Raw genomic sequence first — 25151 nt, 5'->3', positions numbered from 1 at the left:
GGCTGTATACAATGCTGTTAAACTGAGTCCATGCCACCCGGCGCCCTTCCCACGGCCAGCTGTCAAAGCCCAGCCGGCGTGGGGTTGCTTTGGGCTTCTATGGGAGACCACCACTGAAGACTAGGCTGCTGCGGGAAGAGGAGGCGGTGGGCCAGTAGGAGGCGCTCTTCTCTCCAGAGCAAATAGAAATCCAAAGCCCCAGCACCGGGATGTCAAGGATGCCGTCCTTTTGGTGAGGCATAAAACTGAGCATTCCGGCTCACTGTGGTCATTACAGATCTCGTGGCACTTTTGGAAAGAGCAGGAGTTTTAAGACTGGGGTCCGGGCCAGGTTACCACAAAACTAACTCTCTACGCCAGGCCACGATATCACACCCTACATCTGACTGGTTACAGGATTCCCCGCCTTCCTAAATATTAGAAATAATGTTTATACATTTTGAGTGCATGTAGAGATCTAATCTGTGTAAATTGCTCTGGATGAAAGTATCTACTCTGTAATGTAAGGACACCTGTTGATGTTGATATGGGATAAATCACTGTTACTGATAAGAGTATATGTAAACATACAGAATTTTAGTTTTAAAAGAAAATGATCCTGTGCTGTTGCCTTCTGGTGTTACATTGGTGTCCCGAATAAGATCTACATTGCAGTTGAATTACTCATGTTATTTTGATTAAATGAATATCAGCAGTAATCACCAGGTCGATGTAACTCTGGTCCATGTTGTGAGTGAAGAGTGGACACTGCTATACGTATTCACTATGTGGTTATATGGTTTTATATGCACTATATGGTTTTTATCTGTCAAGCATTTCCGTTTCAGCCATTACATAGAAATACAACACTGCTTCGATGAGAAAAATGTTGTCTCCTTACCGGGAAATCGGTCCAGTCTGTGAGTCAGGCAGCATGAAGGAGCAGAGAGTGATCCTCTGATCATCCTTCCAGCTAATATGTACTTAGGACTGTGTGTGCGTGTGTGTGAGTGTGTGTGTGCGCGTGCGTGTGTGTTTGTGTGTGTGTGTGAGTGTGTGCGAGTGCAAGTGTGCGTGTGTGTGTGTGAGTGCCTGTGTGTGTGTGAGTGTGTGTGTGTGTGTGCGTACGTGTGTGTGCGTGACTTTGCAGCTGTCCAAGCAAGCACAAAGAGGAAATACTCCATCCCTCCTCATTTTCACTCTCTCTCTCTCCCACACTCTGTCTTTCACTCACTCTCTCTCTCACTCTCTCTGTCTTTTACTCTCTTTCTCTCTCTCTCACTCTTTCTCAGACACACACACACACACACACACATTTTTTTTCTTTTGTATTTAGAGATGATTGCACTGATTTCAGGGATATATTCTTGTAAACACATAATAAACATGATAGGGCGGCAGTGTAGAACAGTAAGGAGCTGGTCTTGTAACCTAACGGTCACAGGATCGATTCCCAGGTAGGACGTTGACACCGCCTGTTGTACGCTTGAGCAAGGTACTTAACCTGTATTGCTTCAGTATATATATCCAGCAGTATAAATGGATGCAGTGTAAACGCTAAGTAAAAAGTTGTGTAAGTCGCTCTGGATAAGAGCATCTGTATTGCAATGTAATGTAATGTAATGTAACCCCTGATGATAATGACATCTCTAAGTAATACATGTAAGCTTTGTTTGTACCCAGGCCCCTCTTTGGTAACATCAGCTGTACGCTCAGAAAGAAGGAGGGGCTTGTGGATAGTTCCACCCTTCTCATTGGACAAGCCTGGCTTGTGCTCCGTGAACATGAGTGCAAGCGCTGTCGACTGTCACAACAGCAGGACGTGTTTGCTGTTCAGAGTTGGGTAAGTGTTTTCTGTATCAATTAAGATGGCGAAAGAGGGGAATCTCATTAGACATGCATTTATGACAAATATATTATGTGGAATTAATTAAGTACTTGGGTGGGTGTACCTTTAAATGATTAGAAACGTGTTGTTTGTTACAATAAAGAATGATTCAGGCTTGATCAGTAAGGGTCAGAGAGATAATTGGAAGCTTTTTGGCATCATCTGACCATAACATCCAGTTCAAATTGAAGCTCCAATGCTGATTGGAACACAGAAATGGTTTTCTGTCACCAAAATTGTCGAAGTAATACCTGTGTGTGTGTGTGTGTGTGTGTGTGTGAGAGAGAGAGATATTTGATTTTAAAGCCCCTTTCACTGGGACATTGTTAACTGCAGAAATTACAGAACTTTACAGAAATTACAGAAAAAAACAACCTAAACAGCAACCATAAGCAGAGAGAGAAGCAGTGACAGAGAGAGAGAGAGCAAGAGAGAGAGAGAGAAAGAGTGTGTGAGAGAGAGAGATAAAGTGAGAGAGTGAGATAGTGAAAGACAGAGTGGGATAGACATATAGGAGAGAACAGAGGGAAACTGAGAAGGGAGGGAGTGTTTCCTCTGTGCTTGCTTGGACCGCTATAGACAAACATCCACACACACACACACACACACACAGGCATTATTTGGACCATTTTGGTGTGTGTAATTGTGTAATTCATGTTAGTCAGGGGATCCTTGTATTTCAAAAAAAAAAAAAAAAACAGTTTTTGTCATATTTTATGATCTCTTCTGCATCTAAATTTTGGGTACATTGCATTCAAATTAGAGAACTTCTGTAGTTTTGTGTGATGATGATGACAAAAGGAAAGATGAAGTAATCAAAAGGAAATCAGATTTACCCAAAACTCAACTGGAATGTACTGTCTTTGGCAATACTTCCTGAAAGTCAGTGGATACTTTTCTGTGTGTAATTTGCTGTGATTGGATTGAGCTCATTTTAAACATTCCCCTTTGAATGCAGTTCATTCTTCCCACTCAGCCCATGTTCACAGTGTCTAATGTATCTCTCCTTTTAAGACGACAGAGACATGAATGGAACTGTAAGCTTCATCCTCATTGGCTGTCTGCTGCAAGGTGAGACTGAAAGGGGTGGGGTTATTGGGAGGTGTTGTCATTGTACATTCTTCAGTGAGCGCTCAATCGATTCGACTGCACTCCCTGACATGAAATGATCTGTACTAAACGTGTGCAAATAGGAGGTTTACCTTGTAACTCTGTCATGTTTTCACATAATAAGTATATGTTGCAGCAATGTTTAAAGAGCCAGTTAAGGGATGTTGTGTTGGCAATTTTAACAGAAACGTTACAAATACTCTTTCACAGATTTTATATTCAAAGTAAATATTCGAGTAAAAAGTTCAAGCATTTGATTAATGCTAATAGAGTGTACAATATGTATCACCAAAATACCCACAGAGCTGCTGTATTCACAGAGCTGTGTTGTGTGTGTTGTAGGTGCCCTGGGCAGGGATTGGGCAATCTGGATGCCTCAGAGTATAGAAGCTCTGAGTGGATCCTGTGTGCTGATCCCCTGCACATTTGAGATCCCATCTGAATATGACCAAGATCTGGCAGCTAATGCCAAAGGAAGATTTATGAAAGGACATGCTTTTGGCGATAGAATATTGCTTGAATCCAGCACAGCTAGATTGGTGATCAAACGGAGCTCGATTCAAGGATACCTGATAGGAAACTTGCTGGAGAAGAACTGCACCTCAATCCTGAACAATTTTACTTTGAGGGACAGTAACAAATATTTGTTCAGAGTGGAATCCCCAAATCTTCTCAAATTCAGTTTTAAAGAAGGTGTTCAAATTAATGTCACAGGTAATCATTTGCCATCCATGTGTTTTAATGCTTTCAGTAAAGTACATAGATAAAATATCAGAACAGATGCAGACAGTTAAATACAATTAAACCTTCATACCTCTAACAGGTATTACACTCACTGGTAAATGTGATTTTCTGGTTTCTGTGTCATTGCATTGACTGAGGGGACCGTGTGCTTTGATAATTTAGTACAGGAGGTCATTACAGAATTAGGTGTTAATGTTAATGTCTTATTGGAAGCCATGACATCTCTCCATGTCTTCTAGACTCTCCACCCAAACCCAAGTTAACCCCAGAGAGGGTGGAGGTGATGGAGGGGGCCTCTGTGAGTTTGAGCTGCTCTGCTGCAGCCCCCTGTCCCAAACTCCCCCCAAATCTGACATGGACCCCCAGGCTGAGTGACAGTGTGGATCAACTGCAAGAGAATGAGGATCGAACCAAATCTGTGTCTTCTGTTCTGACCTTCACTGCTTCCCACCTCCACCATGGGCAGAAGATCACCTGCAGGGCACTTTACACACTGCAACAAGGAGACACTCAGAAGACATCTGAGGCCAGTCTGACTCTCAGAGTTCTATGTAAGAAAGCTGGATTTGAGTTTGTCTATGACTGGTCCCAGGAGGGTATTGTTTTTAGACATGTACAGCATCATGAAGTTTGTGTGTGTGTGTGTGTGTGTGTGTGTGTGTCTTTATATTTATTTTTTTTTAAATTGTGAATCCAGTTGTTGAATAGCTTTAAATATCTAAAATGTCCATGCTGCTGGTGTATTGATTGTATTGGCATCTTCGCAGATCCAAATGGTGTCTTGTAAGCACGCAATTGAAATTAACTGTCAAGATGGACAAAAGTAATTATCTGATCATTTCTTCAATAGGCTTCAATTTCCTTGCCCCGAGTGTGTTTCTTGTCCATTTGTACTTTATTAAAGTAGAAAAGGCACACGCACGTCCCAGTCATTGCAAGAAGGAGAACCCAGCGTATGCCTCTTTATTGGTCTCCTTTATTAAACTATGTACAGTGGCTCAAGCCTCAGGGCCTCATCAGGTTAGGCATACACCTGATGTACACCTGAAGTCCTGAGGATCAAAACATTGTGCATTGTACAATATGTTAGAGCAATGGAGAGTACTGTGTGGGGTGTTCCTTCTTTTAACATTTGTAGCTCATTACAATGTATGACTGACTCAGATTTTATCCATATATTAAGACTATCACATATTCGTATTCTTCCAGATGCACCTAAGAACACCTCAGTGTCAGTCAGCCCCTCTGGTTCAGTGTTAGCGGGCAGCTTTGTGACTCTGACCTGCAGCAGTAATGCCAACCCAGCAGTGCAGAACTACACCTGGTATGAATGGACTGTTAGTCAGGTGACTTACAAAGGAGCTGGTAATAAACTAGTCCTCCAGGTGTCTGACACGACCAAAGCACGGTTCTACTGCACAGCAAGGAATAACCAAGGAACAGACAGTTCACGGCTGGTTCAGCTCAACATGCAACGTAGGTGACACTTCCAAACGAAAGAACTGTTCCAGCGTTGGAATGTTCTCTCGATATACACATGCACTAGGTGATGCTGCTGCACAGTAGCCTGGATTATCATCCCTGCAATGAAGTGTATATATGCTTTGCCGTTGCCATCTTCTCTTTCAGACTCTCCTGAGAACACCTCGGTGTCAGTCAGTCCCTCTGGATCAGTGTTTGCGGGCAGCTCTGTGACTCTGACCTGCAACAGTAATGCCAACCCGCCAGTGCAGAACTACACCTGGTATAAAATGAAAGGCAGAGACATCGAGGTTGTAGGAACTGGAGACAAATCAGTGCTATTGGTCAGTGCAACTGATGGTGGACACTACTTCTGTGAAGCACGGAATCCACGTGGGGCGCAGAGGTCTGAAACAGTGTTCCTGTTTTTTGAAGGTATGTTCAGACCACCACAAATAGAGAAGACTACATAAACAAAATAGAATTAGCAACATCCGCTTTACTCATATTTGATCCTTTGTTGTTCTATGGGAACTTAACCCATAAATGTAATATCTTGATTCATTGTTGGAAATGTAAATGATAGCCATCTTCACAATTTTTCCAGGGCATTTAAAATGATCTGAAGCAATGAAAGCACATTGACAGCATTCATGAGATCTGTGTGGAACTTCGGTGAATACTGATTAGAGAATGCAAACCATTTCTTCTCTTTCAGGAAGTAAGTGCTCTTTAGCGCAACACATAATCTGCGGAACACTGGTGTTCCTGTATATTCTAACAGTTTGCGTTGGGGTCTACAAATATAAAAGGCAAGTATCAGAGATGATTAATAGCTGTTATAAACAGGAAGCTGTGTACCAAAAGCCTTAAATTATGGGGTGACATGCATGCATGCGTGTTTCCCATGACTTCATGAAGTGGGCTTGTGGGCAGCAGTGCAGCACAGTGGGTAAGGAACTGGGCTTGTAATCGAAAGGTCATAGGTTCAATTCCTGGGTAGGACACTGCCGTTGTACCGTTGAACAAGGTACTTAACCTGCATTGCTTCGGTATATATCCAGCCGTGTAAATGGATACAATGTAAGTAAATAAGTAAATAAATAAATAAAATGTAAAAGTTGTGTATGTCCCTCTGCAATTAGTTCATGAATTTGGTAATACAAATACATGGGTAATAATCCAGTTTCTAGATGACTTTTTTTTTTTTTTTACTATGTTGTGAGATTGTCATAACACAAAAATGTCTCTCTCTCTCTCTCTCTCTCTCTCTTTCCATGAGCAGCCTGTGCAAACAAATACAAGTAAGTATAAAACAAGTCTTTATTTAAAATTTAGTATGGGAAATGCCATATCACAAAATGCAGCCATCTTCCTTTCTCAAAACAGGCACAGCCGGGAGAAAAGGGCAAGGACACTTATGACAGACTGCAGATCTCCACTATCACCTCCTCCGATTATGATGTCATAAGGGTCAGTACCTGTGACCAATCAGTTTTCTAGTTTATTGACTAAATTCAAATTAAATATGATAACATAACCCCCCCCCCCCCACCCTTTCTTTTTCTCTCATTGGTTTAAACACACCATGAATCAAGTGTAATTTCCATCACCCATGACTCATATATGTGAGTAAGGGTGTGTTTATGCAAGCTGACTTGTCTGTCTTTGGGTTCACAGAAAGACATGGACGCTAGCCGAGGAACTGATGAAGGAACGTGTGATTATGAAAACATCAAAAGGAATAAGCAAAAAGGTGCAGCAAGAAATGTCCAATAATATGTGAACTGGAAGTGCTTAACAGAGCTCAGAATAGTGCGTATTTGCATTTTTACTATGTTCTTGAAAATATGTTCTTGCCAGGAGTCTTTTTTTTTTTTTAGATGATGCAGATGGCATTTGTATTGCCATGTTATGAAGTACTGGAGTGCAGCAAGAATTATATATTGCGTTGATCTACTACGTGGATGTCTAGCTACATCTTCATTTGTCATTAGATGTTACAGCTTCCACAGTGTAGCCACAATATCCATAGCTATGCATCATCTCAACTTCTATTAACCTTTCCAGTTGAGTTGAAGCTATCCAGTAAAAAATACAGTGTTAATAGGTGCATAATAAATGTGAGTACCCCTCGCTGTGGCTGGTGGGATGGGGCAGGGTCAGATGTGAGGAGTTGTGGGGGGGGGGGGCAATGGCAGGGAAGTGGTGAAGGATGACGAGACATGGATCCTTTACGTGGGACCGGGTGTCTGCTAGTGGCTTACCATTTTCTTTGCAAGCTAGGTTTGACTAGAGGCGATCATAAAGTAGAAGATACATCAAATTAGGCCTTTGAGTTTATTGTACATAGTTTAACACACGTGTTGGCTGGCATGCCTTCAATGTAAAATCATTAACCGATAGCTGGTACAGTTTGAAATGCAGAAGATTTAATCAGGGACGTTGGGAACGTTTTTATTTTAAAGAGGGTGGAAATGAGTGGTAGTGATAAATAGAGGTACCATGGTTATTTAAAAAAAAATTTATTTACAGATCATGACATAGTTTTGCTCATTTTCACCTTATCATCAGGTTTATGCATTACATGACAGCCACACAGTAAACAGAAAATGAAAATGCATGCCTGCAATTACTACAATACACCTAAAACTTTAACAACAAAGAAAAATGGGTCCCTGCTTCTCTTGAAGTTGTTTAACAAAGTAAGCAATAGCTGCCCCAAGCCTGCTGCCTCTTTAAATCCATGGTTTGTCTTAAACAATGAGAGAAATCCAAAGTAAATTCCACTGTAGAGTTTTATTTCTTAAGTTAACAAAGGTATGTATCTCAGTTTGCATTCATGAATGTAATTGTAACCCTATATTACTGTGTCCTTGTGCTTTTCGTCCCTTCCGTGAAAAACCCTGATAAAGTAAAGTCTGCGTTGTGTTGTTTTGTGTGTGGGTCTTGGTGGAAGAAAAGGAGCATAGGGAGAGTTTGTGGTTGCGGTTGAAGCACAGCAGTGTTGTTTCTTTGGTGGCAGATGAAGCAGTTGAAGCAGCTGAAACAGCAGCATGCAGTCAGTCTCACACATCCAGCCTTTCAGAGTCAAAACAGTTATCTGAATTAGATACATGGCCAACTGCACTACACTGCACTAGCTACATATAGCTACGGTAGCACACGTGCATCACATCAATTCAATTTGCATAAAACATGTAGTAAAAGTCAAATAAACTTCTGCCAAGAAATAAAAGAATATAGATAGTACATGTCCTTATATGGAACGTAATACTGGTTTGATGCTTGGAACTTCTATTTTGAAAATGTCAGATCCTTGTGAAAGTCCTATGTCGCTAGATTCCACTGATAACTTTATCGCGATTGTGAAATCACTCATTGTCCTAAATTCTATCTGCATAACTTCTATGCATGGATTAAATGTTGCACCATAATGTCTCCAAATTTTTAGACTACAATGCTTACACTGTAAATTACAACATTGCATAATTAAATGCATGTGCCACAATCAATGTTAATTTGCTGTGAAACATACAATGCTTAATACATTAAATTTTCACCAACTTTGCAAAATAACAAGTTGCTATTATTACCAAAGCAAATGCTCTTCCCTCTATTGTTTATTAGCAACAGAGCACACGTGCTATAATACCTCAAATATGCACCAACAGGACCTGCCAAATATGCACAGCAGACGCAATATCACAAGCAGGACCCCAATCCCAGCGACCCCCCCCAACATCCGACCACCGGCCCATCCTGCAGGCTGCAGCAAGGACCTTCTCTATAAATGCTGGAACTGATATAGGCAAAAAGAAAAAAAAACAAAAAAAACTGAAAGACAGCAACAACTCCGCTGTGAAATTTTCACGTGTACAGCTTCATTAACATCTTCCATTTGATTCTGAAGCAGACGTCAATAATGACAAAAACAGCCATTTAATGTTGCCACAGCCCTTAAAGTGCAGTTAAAAGATGTGTCCAAAAGAATCCCATGCAGGATTTTAGGTTCAGAGATCCCTGTCAGAGTGGAGTATTTTTGGCAGCCCTGCTCACTGCTACATGTAGAACCTTGGTCCTAGGATGAAGGCATAAGCACACACAAACACAAAGGCACGCATACATCTTAATAACATGATGATAATAAATGATGAATAAAAATGATACAATAAAACTCCAACAGAGTTAGAGGTTTCTCAAGGATTTACCATCAGATGAGCTGCAGCTTCCTGATCGAGGGCGTTTCACAAGTGGTGACTCTAGAGACAAAAAATGACATCATGATCATATCATAATATATGCAGCAGAGATAAACTATAAACTCATTAAGAGTATGGAGGTAACTCCTGAAAAATATGGATATATATATATATATATATATATATATATATATATATATATATATGTGAAAAGATGAAGATAGACATGTGACAAGATGTGACATTTTCCTGTAAGTGTATGGAATATTTGGTATAATGCAAGGTGTATAATATGTATAAATTATGTAACATGATATTCAGCATGAGCATAGCATGTTGTTGTTCCCATTCCTTGCAATCTTCTTCATTGATTCTGATTGTACATACGTACATACTGTACATGAGTTCATACATACATACATGGCTGTAAAATGGTTTTGCATAATTCAGTGATCAAGCCAGCTGCTTCTAGTGAAACATATATCAAATAGTAATAATTAAGCTATATTGTGCACCTGCATTTTATATAATTACTTATAGTGTAACTAATTATTGTATAATTATGTTATTATAGTATAATCGAGTAATTATAACATATTATTAAGAGCTCACTCACCTTCGTTGGGTTTCTGATGCGGTAACTTCATTATGACCACAATAACTACAACAATCCCAAGTGTCCCCCAACAAAGGAGTCCAGGGACAATTCCATCATTTATGCGATATGCATCTTCTGAAAAATTAAATGTAGTCAGCCTAGAACTAAATCCATCACTTTCAGATTGTAAAATAAATAAATAAATAAATAAATTTAAATTAAAAAAACAAAAAAACAAATTCACGTTTATAGACTGAACAAACCTGTTGTCGGATTTGTGTTGAAATTCAGTTTATATATTTTATTTTCCTTATTTGGCATGGTTGTTGATGGGAATAATTCCAAAAAATATTTGTAAAAAAAAAAAACAACTGTATGCAAGCCTGCATCTACTAAACTGAGCTTTCATTATAACTCACCACATTACATTTATTTATTTACATTACATTCACTAGTCAAGTTTCTTTGCCTTACTGTTTTCATCAGTTCATAATCACAACATGCTAACCCTGATTTTTATTGAATATCCCACCTGAATTTGTTGCTATTTGCTGGTAGATGGCAGTTTGTTTCTCTCCAGTGTCGGGGTTGGTGTAGCGCAGGTGGAGATTGTGTGCCCTCTTGCTTGTGTTTCTGTGCAGCACACTTTTAACGCAGTAGAGGCCGTCCTCCCCCAGGGTGATGCTAGTCTCTGCGACTTCTGTCACATTCCGATCCTGCTCGTCGGTCCAGAATGGGGACGGCTCGGGGAGCCAGCCGCATGATTCGAAGGACAGAAACGTGGCGTTCATGGAGATTACGCCCTGCCTCAAGGGCCTTGCTGGAGAGGGTTTAAAAACATAGAGGACCCTGAGGAAAAAGTATATCTTAAAGGGGAGGGGATAATCCTTTTTTAAGGGGTGGGGAAAAAAAAAAAAGCTAACAAAACCATTTCACGCACCCAGAAGATGAAACCGAAGCTCAAACAGCATACGTAACATTAAGCCAAGACATATAGCATTTTACAGATTGTATTTCAACATAATTATTCATGAATCTCAAGAAGATCTCGACCTTAAAAAGAAGTGATTTGAAACCTGAGATTATATTTCAAACCCCATTTTATCCCACTTTTCCCAACCTCCTACTCAGCTGAACTCCATCTGCAGCCCTTCCACACAGCACACTCGCCACCAATCACATATTGCGCACGTTGCCAAAAAATAACTAGGTCAGCATATGCATGGTTTGCGCATGTGCCGGTGCCTGTTGTGACAGGAATGGCCTCTAGAGGGCGATGAAACCAACATAAATAGTCAGCATACCCCCTATCTTTCCCCGACGATCGAGCTGTTGCACACACTACCAGGGTCAACGGACGCTGGATGTTGCCAAAAGAACAGAAAAACAAGCTAGCTAAACCAGAGAGTAAACTAATCTAGTGTATCAAGTACACAAACAAAAGGCCTATCTACTCTAACTAGCAGACTGAAAACACAATTGGTTGGCAATCACCCCTAAGGACTAGTGAATCTATACATAACATAGCCTACAGGCATATGTACAGGAGCCCCCAGTCTTACCTGTCCCAAGCCTTGGAAGTGTACACAAAACAAGACAAGTTCAAGTGAGTGGTTAACATACATAGTCAAATACACAACACAGAGCAAACAGTCAGACATCCATTGTTACAAACAGGTGGGGTTTATATAGTAGATGTGGCAAGTTCGGATTGGTTGTCCAGAATTGACACGGAGGGTGGGGCTTGGTGAAGGTGGGACTTGGTGGATGGTGACTGACAGGTGAAGGCAGGGAAGTCCACACAAAAGAAAAACATGGCACGTAACACATACGCAAGTCAGATTTCACAGAGTAGGTTGTTCCAGAGCTTACCGGCCACAGTAAGGCTGACTGAGGCACGATCCGCATCGCTGTGCCGTTGACTCCACACCTCACAGACGTACAGACCTGCATCTTGCAGCCTGAGAATTTGTAGCCTCAAAGTAGCACTGCCCTCTGAAATATTGCGATATAATTCGGTGCGGTTGCTGTAGTCAGGATCCTCTCTCTGTTTCTGTCTCTGGCCGTTTTCAAAGGCGTAAATAATCCTGCGATGGCCACTTTCGTTTCTCCACCAGGTCAGACAGATGCTCTCTGGTGTCACCATGTGGTCAAAAAAAAAGTAACAAGGCAGGAGTGTCCAACGCTGGTAAGGACCCGTGACAAGCGGTCTGGAAACAACCTTGTGCCCTGCAATAATCAAAACATTATCACATGATCAAAAATTGTCCAAATAATCCAAATAATTTTCATCATGCACACACATAATTCTTCAGGCTGCACCTCTCCCCATCCCTCCCTACCCCCCTGTAAATGACTGTAAGCTTAGGGTTGTAACTAGGCAGCTGTTTCGTAGGTGACTTAGGTGCATTAACTGTCTTAACTACTGCTTGTATTTTTTCCATAGACTGCGTTGTTGCCGTTCTCGTTGTTTAGTGTTAATCAGTTTAACCTTCAGGTCCAAGTTGAACTGTGTGGTTGTTCCTTGCACTTGGACCGATACTTCTCTCTAGGGGTTTCGTCATACTTGTTCCTGGTTATGGTTATACACTTTTTTGTACGTCGCTCTGGATAAGAGCGTCTGCCAAATGCCGGTAATGTAATGTAATGTAACATAATCTTCATAATATATTAATCCCCTTATTACGGAGAAAGTAGCTGCCAAATGCATATAGGTCCTTAATTTCAAATTACTTACTTGAAAGCTTTCTAATCTTTAGGTGCCTCTGTGCTTGAAATCATCCATCAATCCATACATTATCTATACCCGCCTATCCTGAACAGGGTCGCGGGGGGTGCTGGAGCACATTCAATCTATCGCAGGGCACACACACCATTCCCTCACCATTCACTCACACACTCATACCTATGGGAAATTTAGTGCTTTCAATAAGCCTACCTGCAAGTCTTTGGACTGTGGGAGGAAAACGGAGTACCCGGAGGTACTTTTTTTGTTTGGCAAAAATTACTGGTTCTCTGAGTCAGATTATGTCCCAAGACAGATACATTAATACAAAGCTACATGCCACATGTGACCTTCTATAATTTTGTCACGTGATTTTCTATCATTTTCACAAATACCCATAACAAAATTTTTGTTTTTTTAGTATAATGTTTTCTTGAAAATTATAAGGCATCCACAGCAGTATTTTAAAATTGTCCGAAAGGGTAATGTGAAATACATTATTGACCCCGGTTCCCATTTAATATCTCTTGCTTTGCAAGTGAAGGTTTCGCCCCATGAAGCCATTTCATATTCTTCAACTATGTATATATATAAAAAATCAAAAAACATAAAACAAGCTTTTCCTTACGTGACTGTTCCATGGTGGAGTGAGAAAACATCACCATTAGAATGATGAGCTTCACGCTGCACATTAAAATCTGAATTTTATCCATTTCTCCAGCTGTCATCCACTTTCCACAATAACCTGCTAAATGTGACTTTTTAATGCTGTCTATCTCACAGATGCCTGCCTTTTTAGTCCTTTTAGTTTATATACTGGTGTAGCGTGATTATTTCCTCTTTATATATGTAAACCACAACTGGGTTTTCTGCCCTGTCATCTCAATAGCAGAAAAGAAGAAGAAAGAAGAACTGAAAAGTGCTTGCATTGCAGATCGCCACAGGCAAACCACAACATAAAATGGAGTCGAACAAGAGATTCAACACTAATGATTTAATCCAGAATTAATAGACACGTTTCACAATGCACTTGAAGATAAATACAAGTATCCACGTATCACCATGTAGCAGTACAACAATGAATGAATTAGTACAATGGTAATATAGACTAAGTAGCAATCAAATGGGGTGATCCTCCAGGCCCGTCTGTGTACAGGACTCCAGAAGGATCACAGGGCTGTAGTATATATACTAGAGTCTATCAGGTGCAGTCTATGTGGAACAGGTGTAGCTCATCCCACTGCCAATCACCAATTAAGCAATCTAAGAGCAGAGAGAGCGACAGAGAGAGAGAGAGGGAGAAAGACACGCACCCCACATGCACCAAGAAGTAGGGGCACACATAACAGCTTAATTCTGGAAATACACACCTCTCCCTCATTGCCTCATCTTCCGCCATGGTCTGAAAACTCATCTCTTCAGACTATACCTGGACTAACTAACTATTACCACTTTGCAGATCATTTCTATCACTTAAGTTCCCTTATTTTATGCTACACTTGTACCCCCTCTGCCACTTTCATACATGTACCTCCATCCAGAACTTACTGTGCCATCATTGTCTTGATGTTGTAGCTTGTAATGCCTCCTAGTTTGACATAGGTTAGGATAGGTTAGGTTAGCATAGGTTAGGTCAGAGTAATGTTTACTTGAGAACTAGACTCAATGTGTTCATGGCAATGAATAACTGTACAAAATGAGTACTGTACCTTATTGGACCTGTGTTTTGTAGTTGTTCCAATGACCTTTGGTATGCACTTATTGTATGTCACTTTGGATAAAAGCATCTGTCAAATAAATGTAATGTAATGCAATCTTGGTTGGTGGTGTCTCAGTTTTAAGCACTCATTCTTGATACAGTGATGCAGCAGCTCATAAACCTCTACCTTCATCTGACTGGAGAACAACTTTGGCTGTCACATGGGGAAACCGGTCAACACCAGATTGATACCTTACACCAGCAAACCATCATCATCATCAAGCATATGTCTGTCCTGTGGTTCCACTTGTCAGTGTAAACTGACTCCACATTGTCCAGCACCCACTTCATGAGCAAATACAGTTCCATCGTTGAGGTGCCAGGACAACGAGGAGGCAACATAACCCTATGTGCCGCCATCAGCCAGCGGGGCGTCCTCCACCGCCATGCTACCCTGGAGCCTTACAACACAGCACACCTCCCTGCATTCCTAAATAACATGGAAAACAACATATGTCAACAGGAAGGGGAGCCAGGGCGGCCAGAGCAGTCCCACTATGTTGTCATATGGGACAACGTCAGTTTCCATCGTGCTGCTCTGGTTCGTGCCTGGTTCACTGACCATCCTAGATTTTCTTTTTTATTTCTGCCTGCATATTCGCCATTCCTCAACCTTATTGAGGAAGTTTTCTCTGCATGGCGGTGGAGGGTGTACGATCGCAACCCTTACGTGCGGGAAAATCTCCTGCAGGCCATGGAGATATTGCACTTGAATCTATCCAAGGGTGGATTAGGCATACCAGGGCATATTTCCCACGCTGCCTTGCACAAGCTAACATCACGTGTGATGTGGATGAAATTTTGTGGCCTGACCCAGCCCACAGACGAGACGGCGATCACGCTGACAATGCTGAGTAGTGTGTAAACTTCTCTAAATTGCTGTTTTTTTTTTGTTTTTTGTGCTGCACATACTTTTGAGTTACTTTTTTGAATATTACTCTCTTTAAATTACTACTTTTTTTTGTTCCTTCCACTGTGATGCGTACTGTATACTGTATTTCAAAAGTATTTCACTTTTCAGTACTGCAAATAAAATATTTGGAAAGTTGCAATTCCAGACTCACTGTTATAAAAAAGTTTTTGCAGTAGTGCTTTGAATTTAACTCACTGGTGTGTTACGGGTAATCTACATTGTCTGTGATTTTGATGGCTTAAGTGTGCCATATGAAGTCAAAGTTTAATTTTGATGGAAGAGTATATGTTTTTGAGAAGATAATTTGAGTTTGGCATGGATGTTTGAGGTTTGTGCTGATTGATGTGTAGTTTTGGGATTGTGTTAATAGTTCTGAGAAAAAGGGGAATTGTTTCATTAAATGTGTCTTAGCAATCAAAAAAACTGTAATATCTCTTGCTTTTCAAATGAAGGTTTCACCCCATGAAGCCATTTCATATTCTTCAACTATGTATATATAAAAATCAAAAAACATAAAATAAGCTTTTCCTTACGTGACTGTTCCATGGTGGAGTGAAAAAACTTCACCATTAGAATGAAAAGCATTAAAATTTGCACATTAAAATCAGAATTTTATCAATTTCTCCAGCTGTCATCCACTTTTCACAATAACCTGCTAAATGTGACTTTTTAATGCTGTCTATCTCACAGCTCTTGTATCTTTCTGCCTCCTGCCTTTAGCTTATATACCACGTAAACCACAACTGTCTGACTGGTAGTGGTCAGAAGACCTGAAAGAAAAACTGAAAAGTGCTTAATTCTGGAAATACAAACCCCTCCCTCATTGCCTCATCTTCCGCCATGGTCTGAAGACGCATCTCTTCAGACTATATCTGGACTAACTAACTATTACCACTTTGCAGATCATTTCTATCATTTACAGTTTTTCTCAATTGTTTAAACACATTTTCTGAAACTATAGCTCAGTTTCTCAAAACTCTAGACACAAAGCACAGCAACAGTTAACCTTTTGCCAAAACTACACAAATCTCTTGCAAAATGCATTCATGCATTCAAAACCATGAATAACCATGTTCTCTCTTCTCAAAACTGACTTTTTCCATTAAATGATTCACACGGGCCTCATATGAATAGGTCTTATTGAGCATTGATTTCACACTGGTGCGATAAATTTAAAAACACAACCATCAAAATACAGTATGTATGTTCTGGCCTCATGAGGTCATGTTACATATTCAAGTGTATAAAATTGAGTAAAAATTGCTTTTTTTTAATCCTTTTTTGAAGTTTTAGTTTTCTTTTCAAGGGGTCCCAAAATAGGCTGCAATTTTATAGTAAATATAAAGACTGTTGCCATGATACAATACAGTAAATATATCATCATATAAATAGTGAATTTGCTAGGTAAACCTAATTCTAATTCAGTACAGTACAGCAAAGTGTGTGAACCGTTATCACTTTGAGTGTTGTTGTTATTGTGTATGATACAATGCACATTTTACTGCATTGTCCTGCCAATGAGGTCCAGTTGGGCTGCACTCACCACCCAGGTTCCATCATGAGTCATACTGAACATTGTTAGAAGTGTTTTTCCTTTTTCCTTATCAGTGAATTATGAATTTTGCCAAAATAGATAACATTTGTGTCTTCTCAAAACGAGAACATGCTTAGACTGTGTCAGTCTGGACTTGTCATATATGAAATCAATGAACAAATTCAAAAAGGTAACAAAGCAAATCTTTATTTGTTACTGTAAAATAAATCTTTGTTCAGCAGACTGCAAAAATAAAAGTAGAAGATACATCAAATTAGGCCTTTTAGTGTATTGTACATAGTTTAACACACGTGTTGGCTGGCATGCCTTCATTGTAAAATCATTAACCGATAGCTGTTACAGTTTGAAATGCAGAAGATGTAATCAGGGACACAAACATTTGGGAACGTTTTTATTTTAAAGAGGGTGGAAATGAGTGGTAGTGATAAATAGAGGTACCATGGTTATTTTAAAAAAATTTTATTTACAGAACATGACATAGTTTTGCTCATTTTCACCTTATCATCAGGTTTATGCATTACATGACAGCCACACAGTAAATTGTTACAATACACCTAAAACTTTAACAACACAGAAAAATGGGTCCCTGCTTCTCTTGAAGTTGTTTAACAAAGTAAGCAATAGCTTATAGCCCCAAGCCTGCTGCCTCTTTAAATCCATGGTTTGTCTTAAACAATGAGAGAAATCCAAAGTAAATTCCACTGTAGAGTTTTATTTCTTAAGTTAACAAAGGTATGTATCTCAGTTTGCATTCATTAATGTAATTGTAACCCTATATTACTGTGTCCTTGTGCTTCTCGTCCCTTCCATGAAAAACCCTGATAAAGTAAAGTCTGCGTTGTGTTGTTTTGTGTGTGGGTCTTGGTGGAAGAAAAGGAGCATAGGGAGAGTTTGTGGTTGCGGTTGAAGCACAGCAGTGTTGTTTCTTTGGTGGCAGATGAAGCAGTTGAAGCAGCTGAAACAGCAGCATGCAGTCAGTCTCACACATCCAGCCTTTCAGAGTCAAAACAGTTATCTGAATTAGATACATGGCCAACTGCACTACACTGCAGCTACATATAGCTACGGTAGCACATGTGCATCACATCAATTCAATTTGCATAAAACATGTAGTAAAAGTCAAATAAACTTCTGCCAAGAAATAAAAGAATATAGATAGTAAATGTCCTTATATGGAACGTAATACTGGTTTGATGCTTGGAACTTCTATTTTGAAAATGTCAGATCCTTGTGAAAGTCCTACTGTCGCTAGATTCACACTGCATAACTTTATGCTGGATTAAATTGACCATTGTCTCCAAATTTTATCTGCACACCGCTGTATGCATAATTAAATGCATGTGCCACAATCAATGTTAATTTGCTGTAGAAACATACAATGCTTTAATACATTAAATTTTCACCAACTTTGCAAAATTAACAAGTTGCTATTATTACCAAAAAGCAAATGCTCGCTTCCATCTATTGTTTATTAGCAACAGGAGCACACGGTGCTATAATACCTCAAATATGCACCAAACAGGACCTAACAAATATGCACCAAACAGGACCTAACAAATATGCACCAAATGGGACCTGCCAAATATGCACCAAATGGGACCTGCCAAATATGCACCAAATGGGACCTGCCAAATATGCACCAAATGGGACCTGCCAAATATGCACCAAATGGGACCTGCCAAATATGCACCAAACGAGACCTGCCAAATATGCACCAAGCAGGACCTGCCAAATATGCACCAAACGGGACCTGCCAAATATTCACCAAACAGGACCTTTGGTGCCGTGCCTTTTTTGTCGTCCATGTTTTTCCGCATGCTACGTAGTTCAACCCCGTCACCACCCCCCTAACATTCTCGCCTGCATCACTCCCCCCCCCCCCCCCCGACATCCGACCACCGGCCCATCCTGCAGGCTGCAGAAAGGACCTTCTCTATAAATGCTGGAACTGATATAGACAAAAAAAAAAAAAAAAAAACACTGAAAGACAGCAACAACTCCGCTGTGAATTTTTCACGTGTACAGCTTTATTAACATCTTCCATTTGATTCTGAAGCAGACATCAGTAATGACAAAAACAGCCATTTAATGTTGCCACAGCCCTTAAAGTACAGTTAAAAGATGTGTCCAAAAAAATCCCATGCAGGATTTTAGGTTCAGAGATCCCTGTCAGAGTGGAGTATTTTTGGCAGCCCTGCTCACTGCTACATGTAGAACGTTGGTCCTAGGATGAAGGCATAAGCACACACAAACACAAAGGCACGCATACATCTTAATAACATGATGATAATAAATGATGAATTAAAATGATACAATTAAACTCCAACAGAGTTAGAGGTTTCTCCAGGAGTTACCATTATATGATCTGCAGCTTCCTGATCGAGGTTTCACATATGGTGACTCTAGAGACAAAAATTGACATCATGATCATATCATAATATACGCAGCAGAGATAAACTATAAACTCAGGAAGAGTATGGAGGTAACTCCTGAAAAATATGGATATATATATATATATGACAAAAGATGAAGATAGACATGTGACAAGATGTGACATTTTCCTGTAAGTGTATAAAATATTTGGTATAATGCAAGGTGTATAATATGTATAAATATGTATATGACAAATGTAACATGATATTTAGCACGAGCATAGCATGTTGTTGTTCCCATTCCTTGCAATCTTCTTCATTGATTCTGATTGTACATACGCACATACTGTACATGAGTTCATACATACATACATGGCTGTAAAATGGTTTTGCATAATTCAGTGATCAAGCCAACTGCTGCTAGTGAAACATATATCAAATAGTAATAAATCAGTTATATTGTGCACCTGCCTTTTATATAATTACTTATAGTGTAACTAATTTTAGTATAATTATGTTATTATAGTATAATCGAGTAATTATAACATTCAGCTCACTCACCTTCATTGGGTTTCTGATGCAGTAACTTCCTTATGACCACAATAACTACAACAATCCCAAGTATCCCCCAACAAAGGAGTCCAAGGACAATTCCATCATTTATGTGATATGCATCTGCTGAAAAATTAAATGTAGTCAGCCTAGAACTAAATCCATCACTTTCAGATAGTAAAATAAATATTAAATAAATATATTAAATAAATAAATAAATTTAAATTTAAATTATCAGACTGAACAAACCTGTTGTCAGATTTGTGTTGGAATTCAGTTTATATATTTTATTTTCCTTATTTGGCATGGTTGTTGATGGGAATAATGCCAAAAAATATTTGTAAAAAAAACAACTGTATACAAGCCTGCATCTACTAAACTGAGCTTTAATTATAACTCACCACATTACATTTATTTATTTACATTACATTCACTAGTCAAGTTTCTTTGCCTTACTGTTTTCATCAGTTCATAATCACAACACGCTAACCCTGATTTTTATTGAATATCCCACCTGAATTTGTTGCTATGTACTGGTAGATGTCAGTTTGTTTCTCCCCAGTGTCGGGGTTGGTGTAGCACAGGTGGAGATTGTGTGCCCTCTTGCTTGTGTTTCTGTGCAGCACACTTTTAACGCAGTAGAGGCCGTCCTCCCCCGGGGTGATGCTAGTCTCTGTGACTTCTGTCACATTCCGATCCCGCTCGTCGGTCCAGAATGGGGACGGCTCGGGGAGCCAGCCGCATGATTCGAAGGACAGAAACGTGGCGTTCATGGAGATTACGCCCTGCCTCGAGGGCCTTGCTGGAGAGGATTTAAAAACATAGAGGACCCTGAGGAAAAAGTATATTTTAAAGGGGAGGGGATAATCCTTTTTTAAGGGGTGGGAAAAATATTTTTAAATGTTTTCCCATAAAATATTTACACATAATTACAGCTCTCACACACGCTAACAAAACCATTTCACGCACCCAGAAGACGAAGCCGAAGCTCAAACAGCATACGTAACATTAAGCTCACCAAGACATATAACATTTTACAGATTGTATTTCAACATAATTACTCATGAATCTCAAGAAGATCTCGACCTTAAAAAGAAGTGATTTGAAATGAACGTGAACCTGAGATTATATTTCAAACCCAATTTTATTCCACTTTTCCCAACCTCCTACTCAGCTGAACTCCATCTGCAGCCCTTCCACACAGCACACTCGCCACCAATCACATATTGCGCACGTTGTCAAAAAATAACGAGGTCAGCATATGCATGGTTTGCGCACGCGCCGGTGCCTGTTGTGACAGGAATGGCCTCTAGAGGGCGATGAAACCAACGTAAATAGTCAGCGTACCCCCTATCTTTCCCCGACGACCGAGCTGTTGCCTCGGCAAATCTGTCCTCCGGCCATAGCTGGAAATGGTTTTGAACCAGTGTCTTTCCATGAACCACTGAGAGGCCTTACTCCGAGATAATTACACTCAAGACCTCTAAGATAACCTCAACCTACATTATTACAGCATTTCAACTGCAAGCTGCGCAGTCTGGACCCAGCAGCGTAATCCTGCCGCAGTCACATGGGACAGGCACACTTTTCCTGCTTTTCTCATTTCTTCCGCGGCCTTTTCTTAAATGTACGGAATGAAAATAAATGAGCAGTGTTTAGAATGCTGCAAGCACACACACACACACACACACACACACACACACACACAAATAAAACATTAATTCACATGAATCCCCATGCACATGCAGGCATGCACATACATACACAAACATGCATCACATGCACAAACACACACAGACATTCATTCACATGCACACACACACGCATACGCACAAATATGAATGCACATACGCAAGTCAGATTTCACAGAGTAGGTTGTTCCGGAGCTTACCGGCCACAATAAGGCTGACTGAGGCACGATCCGCATCACTGTGCCGTTGACTCCACACCTCACAGACGTACAGACCTGCATCTTGCAGCCTGAGAATTTGTAGCCTCAAAGTAGCACTGCCCTCTGAAATATTGCGATATAATTCGGTGCGGTTGCTGTAGTCAGGATCCTCTCTCTGTTTCTGTCTCTGGCCGTTTTCAAAGGCGTAAATAATCCTGCGATGGCCACTTTCGTTTCTCCACCAGTTCAGACAGATGCTCTCTGGTGCCACCTTGTGGTCAAAAACGAAGTGACAAGGCAGGAGTGTCCAACGCTGGTAAGGGCCAGTTACTTTGCCCAGTGGTTTGGGCATAACAATATGAAGCTCTGCAATAATCAAAACATTATCACATGATCAGAAATTCAAATAATCAAATAATCCAAATAATTTTCATCATGCACACACATAATCATCATAAAATATTAATTTCCTTATTACGGAGAAAGTAGCTGCCAAATGCATTTAGGTCGTTAATTTCAAATTACTCGAAAGCTTTCTAATCTTTAGGTGCCTCTGTGCTTGAAATAATCCATCAATCCACACATTATCTATACCCGCTGATCCTGAACAGGGTCGCGGGGGGTGATGGAGCACATCCGATCTATCGCAGGGCAGACACACCATTCCCTCACCATTCACACACACTCATAGCTATGGGCAATTTAGTGCTTTCAATAAGCCTACCTGCAAGTCTTTGGACTGTGGGAGGAAAACGGAGTACCCGGAGGTACTTTTTTTGTTTCGCAAAAATTACTGATTCTCTCAGTCAGATTATGTCCCAAGACAGAAACATTAATACAAAGCTACATGCCACATGTGACCTTCTATAATTTTGTCACATGTGATTTTCTATCATTTTCACCAATACCCATAACAAAATTTTCGTTTTTTCAGTATAATGTTTTCTTGAAAATTATAAGGCATCCACAGCAGTATTTTAAAATTGTCCGAAAGGGGAATGTGAAATACATTATTGACCCCGGTTCCCATTTAATATATCTTGCTTTGCAAGTGAAGGTTTCACCCCATGAAGCCATTTCATATTCTTCAACTATGTATATATAAAAAATCAAAAAACATAAAACAAGCTTTTCCTTACGTGACTGTTCCATGGTGGAGTGAGAAAACTTCACCATTAGAATGATGAGCTTCACGCTGCACATTAAAATCTGAATTTTATCCATTTCTCCAGCTGTCATCCACTTTCCACAATAACCTGCTAAATGTGACTTTTTAATGCTGTCTATCTCACAGATGCCTGCCTTTAGTTTATATACTGTGATTATTTCCTCTTTATATATGTAAACCACAACTGGTTTTTCTGTGACGTCATCTCATGGCAATGGCCTGAAAGAAGAACTGAAAAGTGCTTACACTATGGATAATCCACAGGCAAACCACAACATAAAATGGAGTCAAACAAGAGATTCAACACTAATGATTTAATCCAGAATTAATAGACAAGTTTCACAATGCACTTGAAGATAAATACAAGTATCCACGTATCACCACGTAGCAGTACAACAATGAATGAATTAGTACAATGGTAATAAAGACTAGGTAGCAATCAAATGGGGTGATCCTCCAGGCCCGTCTGTGTAGAGGACTCCAGAAGGATCACAGGGCTGTAGTATATATACTAGAGTCTATCAGGTGCAGCCTATTTGGAACAGGTGTAGCTCATCCCACTGCCAATCACCAAATAAGCAATCTAAGAGCAGAGAGAGCGACAGAGAGAGAGAGAGGGAGAAAGACACGCACCCCACATGCACCAAGAAGTAGGGGCACACATAACAGCTTAATTCTGGAAATACACACCTCTCCCTCATTGCCTCATCTTCCGCCATGGTCTGAAAACTCATCTCTTCAGACTATACCTGGACTAACTAACTATTACCACTTTGCAGATCATTTCTATCACTTAAGTTCCCTTATTTTATGCTACACTTGTACCCCCTCTGCCACTTTCATACATGTACCTCCATCCAGAACTTACTGTGCCATCATTGTCTTGATGTTGTAGCTTGTAATGCCTCCTAGTTTGACATAGGTTAGGATAGGTTAGGTTAGCATAGGTTAGGTCAGAGTAATGTTTACTTGAGAACTAGACTCAATGTGTTCATGGCAGTGAATAACTGTACAAAATGAGTACTGTACCTTATTGGACCTGTGTTTTGTAGTTGTTCCAATGACCTTTGGTATGCACTTATTGTATGTCACTTTGGATAAAAGCATCTGTCAAATAAATGTAATGTAATGTAATCTTGGTTGGTGGTGTCTCAGTTTTGAGCACTCATTCTTGATACAGTGATGCAGCAGCTCATAAACCTCTACCTTCATCTGACTGGAGAACAACTTTGGCTGTCACATGGGGAAACCGGTCAACACCAGATTGATACCTTACACCAGCAAACCATCATCATCATCAAGCATATGTCTGTCCTGTGGTTCCGCTTGTCAGTGTAAACTGACTCCACATTGTCCAGCACCCACTTCATGAGCAAATACAGTTCCTGCAGCCCACCCCAAATTAAACAGTATGTTCAATTTGGCGACTGAAAGGTTTTTAATGTATTTCAGAACACCTGTACATAGACTGTACCTGGCGCAGTGTTTATTTTGATTGGTGTGAGAGTATCTGTGGAAATTGTCCAAAGACATTTTTTTAACGTATTTACTTATTTATTTATGGCACATCATCTCATGACTCACCTCAATCCCTTCCCTTCCCTTGCAGTAGTGCTTTGAATTTATCTCACTGGTGTGTTATGGGTAATCTATATTGTCTGTGTTTTTGATGGCTTGTGTATGCCATTTAAAGGCAAAGTTTAATTTTGATGGAAGAGTATATGTTTTTGAGAGGATAATTTGAGTTTGGCATGGATGTTTGAGGTTTGTGCTGATTGATGTGTAGTTTTGGGATTGTGTTAATAGTTCTGAGAAAAAGGGGAATTGTTTCATTAAATGTGTCTTAGCAATCAAAAAAAAAACTTCAAGAGAGTAGTATTCAAAAAAGGAACTCAAAAGCATGTGCAGTCCTTGCAACAAAAAAAAACAAAACAAAAAAAACCCCAGCTATTTAGAGAAATTTACACACTACTCAGCATTGTCAGCTTGATTTCCGTCTCGTCTCTGGGCTGGATCAGGCCACAAAATTTCATCAACATCACATGATGTTAGCTCGTGCAAGGCAGCATGTGAAATATGCCCTGGTATGCCTAATCCACCCTTGGATGGATTCAAGTGCAATATCTCCACAGGCCTCCTCCATGGCCTGCAGGAGATTTTCCCACACACAAGGGTTGCGATCGTACACCCTCCATCGCCATCCAGAGAAAACTTCCTCAATAAGGTTGAGGAAT

General features: G+C 40.1%; 3 protein-coding genes across 4 annotated transcripts; 1 reads left to right on the top strand and 2 right to left on the bottom strand.

Moving 5' to 3' along the window:
• The first annotated feature begins 1728 nt into the window (after positions 1-1728).
• si:ch211-171h4.5 (B-cell receptor CD22) lies at positions 1729-8111 on the top strand. 2 transcript variants are annotated; one of them, XM_064303676.1, is made up of 10 exons: positions 1730-1822; positions 2882-2938; positions 3320-3691; positions 3961-4272; positions 4931-5197; positions 5351-5617; positions 5901-5994; positions 6468-6486; positions 6572-6655; positions 6863-8111. In XM_064303676.1, exons 2-10 carry the CDS (start codon positions 2893-2895, stop codon positions 6959-6961), a joined length of 1560 nt encoding a protein of 519 aa, XP_064159746.1. In that variant the 5' UTR covers positions 1730-1822; positions 2882-2892; the 3' UTR covers positions 6962-8111. The 2 variants fall into 2 exon arrangements, with proteins under 2 accessions (XP_064159757.1, XP_064159746.1); XM_064303687.1 differs by lacking the exon at positions 4931-5197 and having other exon boundaries at positions 1729-1822.
• Positions 8112-8934: 823 nt separating this feature from the next.
• Positions 8935-13520, bottom strand: LOC135237021 (erythroid membrane-associated protein-like). The gene is made up of 6 exons (XM_064303741.1): positions 13336-13520; positions 11855-12211; positions 10515-10802; positions 10001-10117; positions 9394-9444; positions 8935-9263 (listed from the first exon to the last, which is right to left on the bottom strand). The coding sequence occupies exons 1-6, from the start codon at positions 13433-13435 to the stop codon at positions 9244-9246; spliced, it is 933 nt and encodes a 310-aa protein (XP_064159811.1). The 5' UTR covers positions 13436-13520; the 3' UTR covers positions 8935-9243.
• Positions 13521-18939: 5419 nt separating this feature from the next.
• LOC135237017 (erythroid membrane-associated protein-like) lies at positions 18940-23120 on the bottom strand. Its single transcript, XM_064303729.1, has 5 exons — positions 22889-23120; positions 21750-22115; positions 20373-20660; positions 19868-19984; positions 18940-19336 (listed from the first exon to the last, which is right to left on the bottom strand). The coding sequence occupies exons 1-5, from the start codon at positions 22986-22988 to the stop codon at positions 19266-19268; spliced, it is 942 nt and encodes a 313-aa protein (XP_064159799.1). The 5' UTR covers positions 22989-23120; the 3' UTR covers positions 18940-19265.
• Between the last annotated feature and the right edge of the window lie 2031 nt (positions 23121-25151).

The sequence above is a fragment of the Anguilla rostrata genome, chromosome 1 (assembly GCF_018555375.3).
Source record: "Anguilla rostrata isolate EN2019 chromosome 1, ASM1855537v3, whole genome shotgun sequence".
Classification (NCBI taxonomy): domain Eukaryota; kingdom Metazoa; phylum Chordata; class Actinopteri; order Anguilliformes; family Anguillidae; genus Anguilla; species Anguilla rostrata.
The sequence above is the reverse complement of the archived record's forward strand: the minus strand, read 5'-3'. Positions and strand labels throughout refer to the sequence as shown.

Excerpts from the sequence above, each read along its gene's own strand:
- si:ch211-171h4.5 (XM_064303676.1), top strand. The coding sequence starts at position 2,893 with ATGAATGGAACTGTAAGCTTCATCCTCATTGGCTGTCTGCTGCAAG. Across the intron at positions 3,692-3,960 it reads TGTTCAAATTAATGTCACAG|ACTCTCCACCCAAACCCAAG; the intron begins GTAATCATTTGC and ends CATGTCTTCTAG. Across the intron at positions 6,656-6,862 it reads CCGATTATGATGTCATAAGG|AAAGACATGGACGCTAGCCG; the intron begins GTCAGTACCTGT and ends TTGGGTTCACAG.
- LOC135237021 (XM_064303741.1), bottom strand. The coding sequence starts at position 13,435 with ATGACAGCTGGAGAAATGGATAAAATTCAGATTTTAATGTGCAGCGTG. Across the intron at positions 10,118-10,514 it reads GCAAATAGCAACAAATTCAG|AAGATGCATATCGCATAAAT; the intron begins GTGGGATATTCA and ends TTAATTTTTCAG. Across the intron at positions 9,264-9,393 it reads AAGCTGCAGCTCATCTGATG|GACCAAGGTTCTACATGTAG; the intron begins GTAAATCCTTGA and ends CCTTCATCCTAG.
- LOC135237017 (XM_064303729.1), bottom strand. The coding sequence starts at position 22,988 with ATGACAGCTGGAGAAATGGATAAAATTCAGATTTTAATGTGCAGCGTG. Across the intron at positions 22,116-22,888 it reads CTCCACCATGGAACAGTCAC|AGCTTCATATTGTTATGCCC; the intron begins GTAAGGAAAAGC and ends TGATTATTGCAG. Across the intron at positions 19,985-20,372 it reads GTACATAGCAACAAATTCAG|CAGATGCATATCACATAAAT; the intron begins GTGGGATATTCA and ends TTAATTTTTCAG.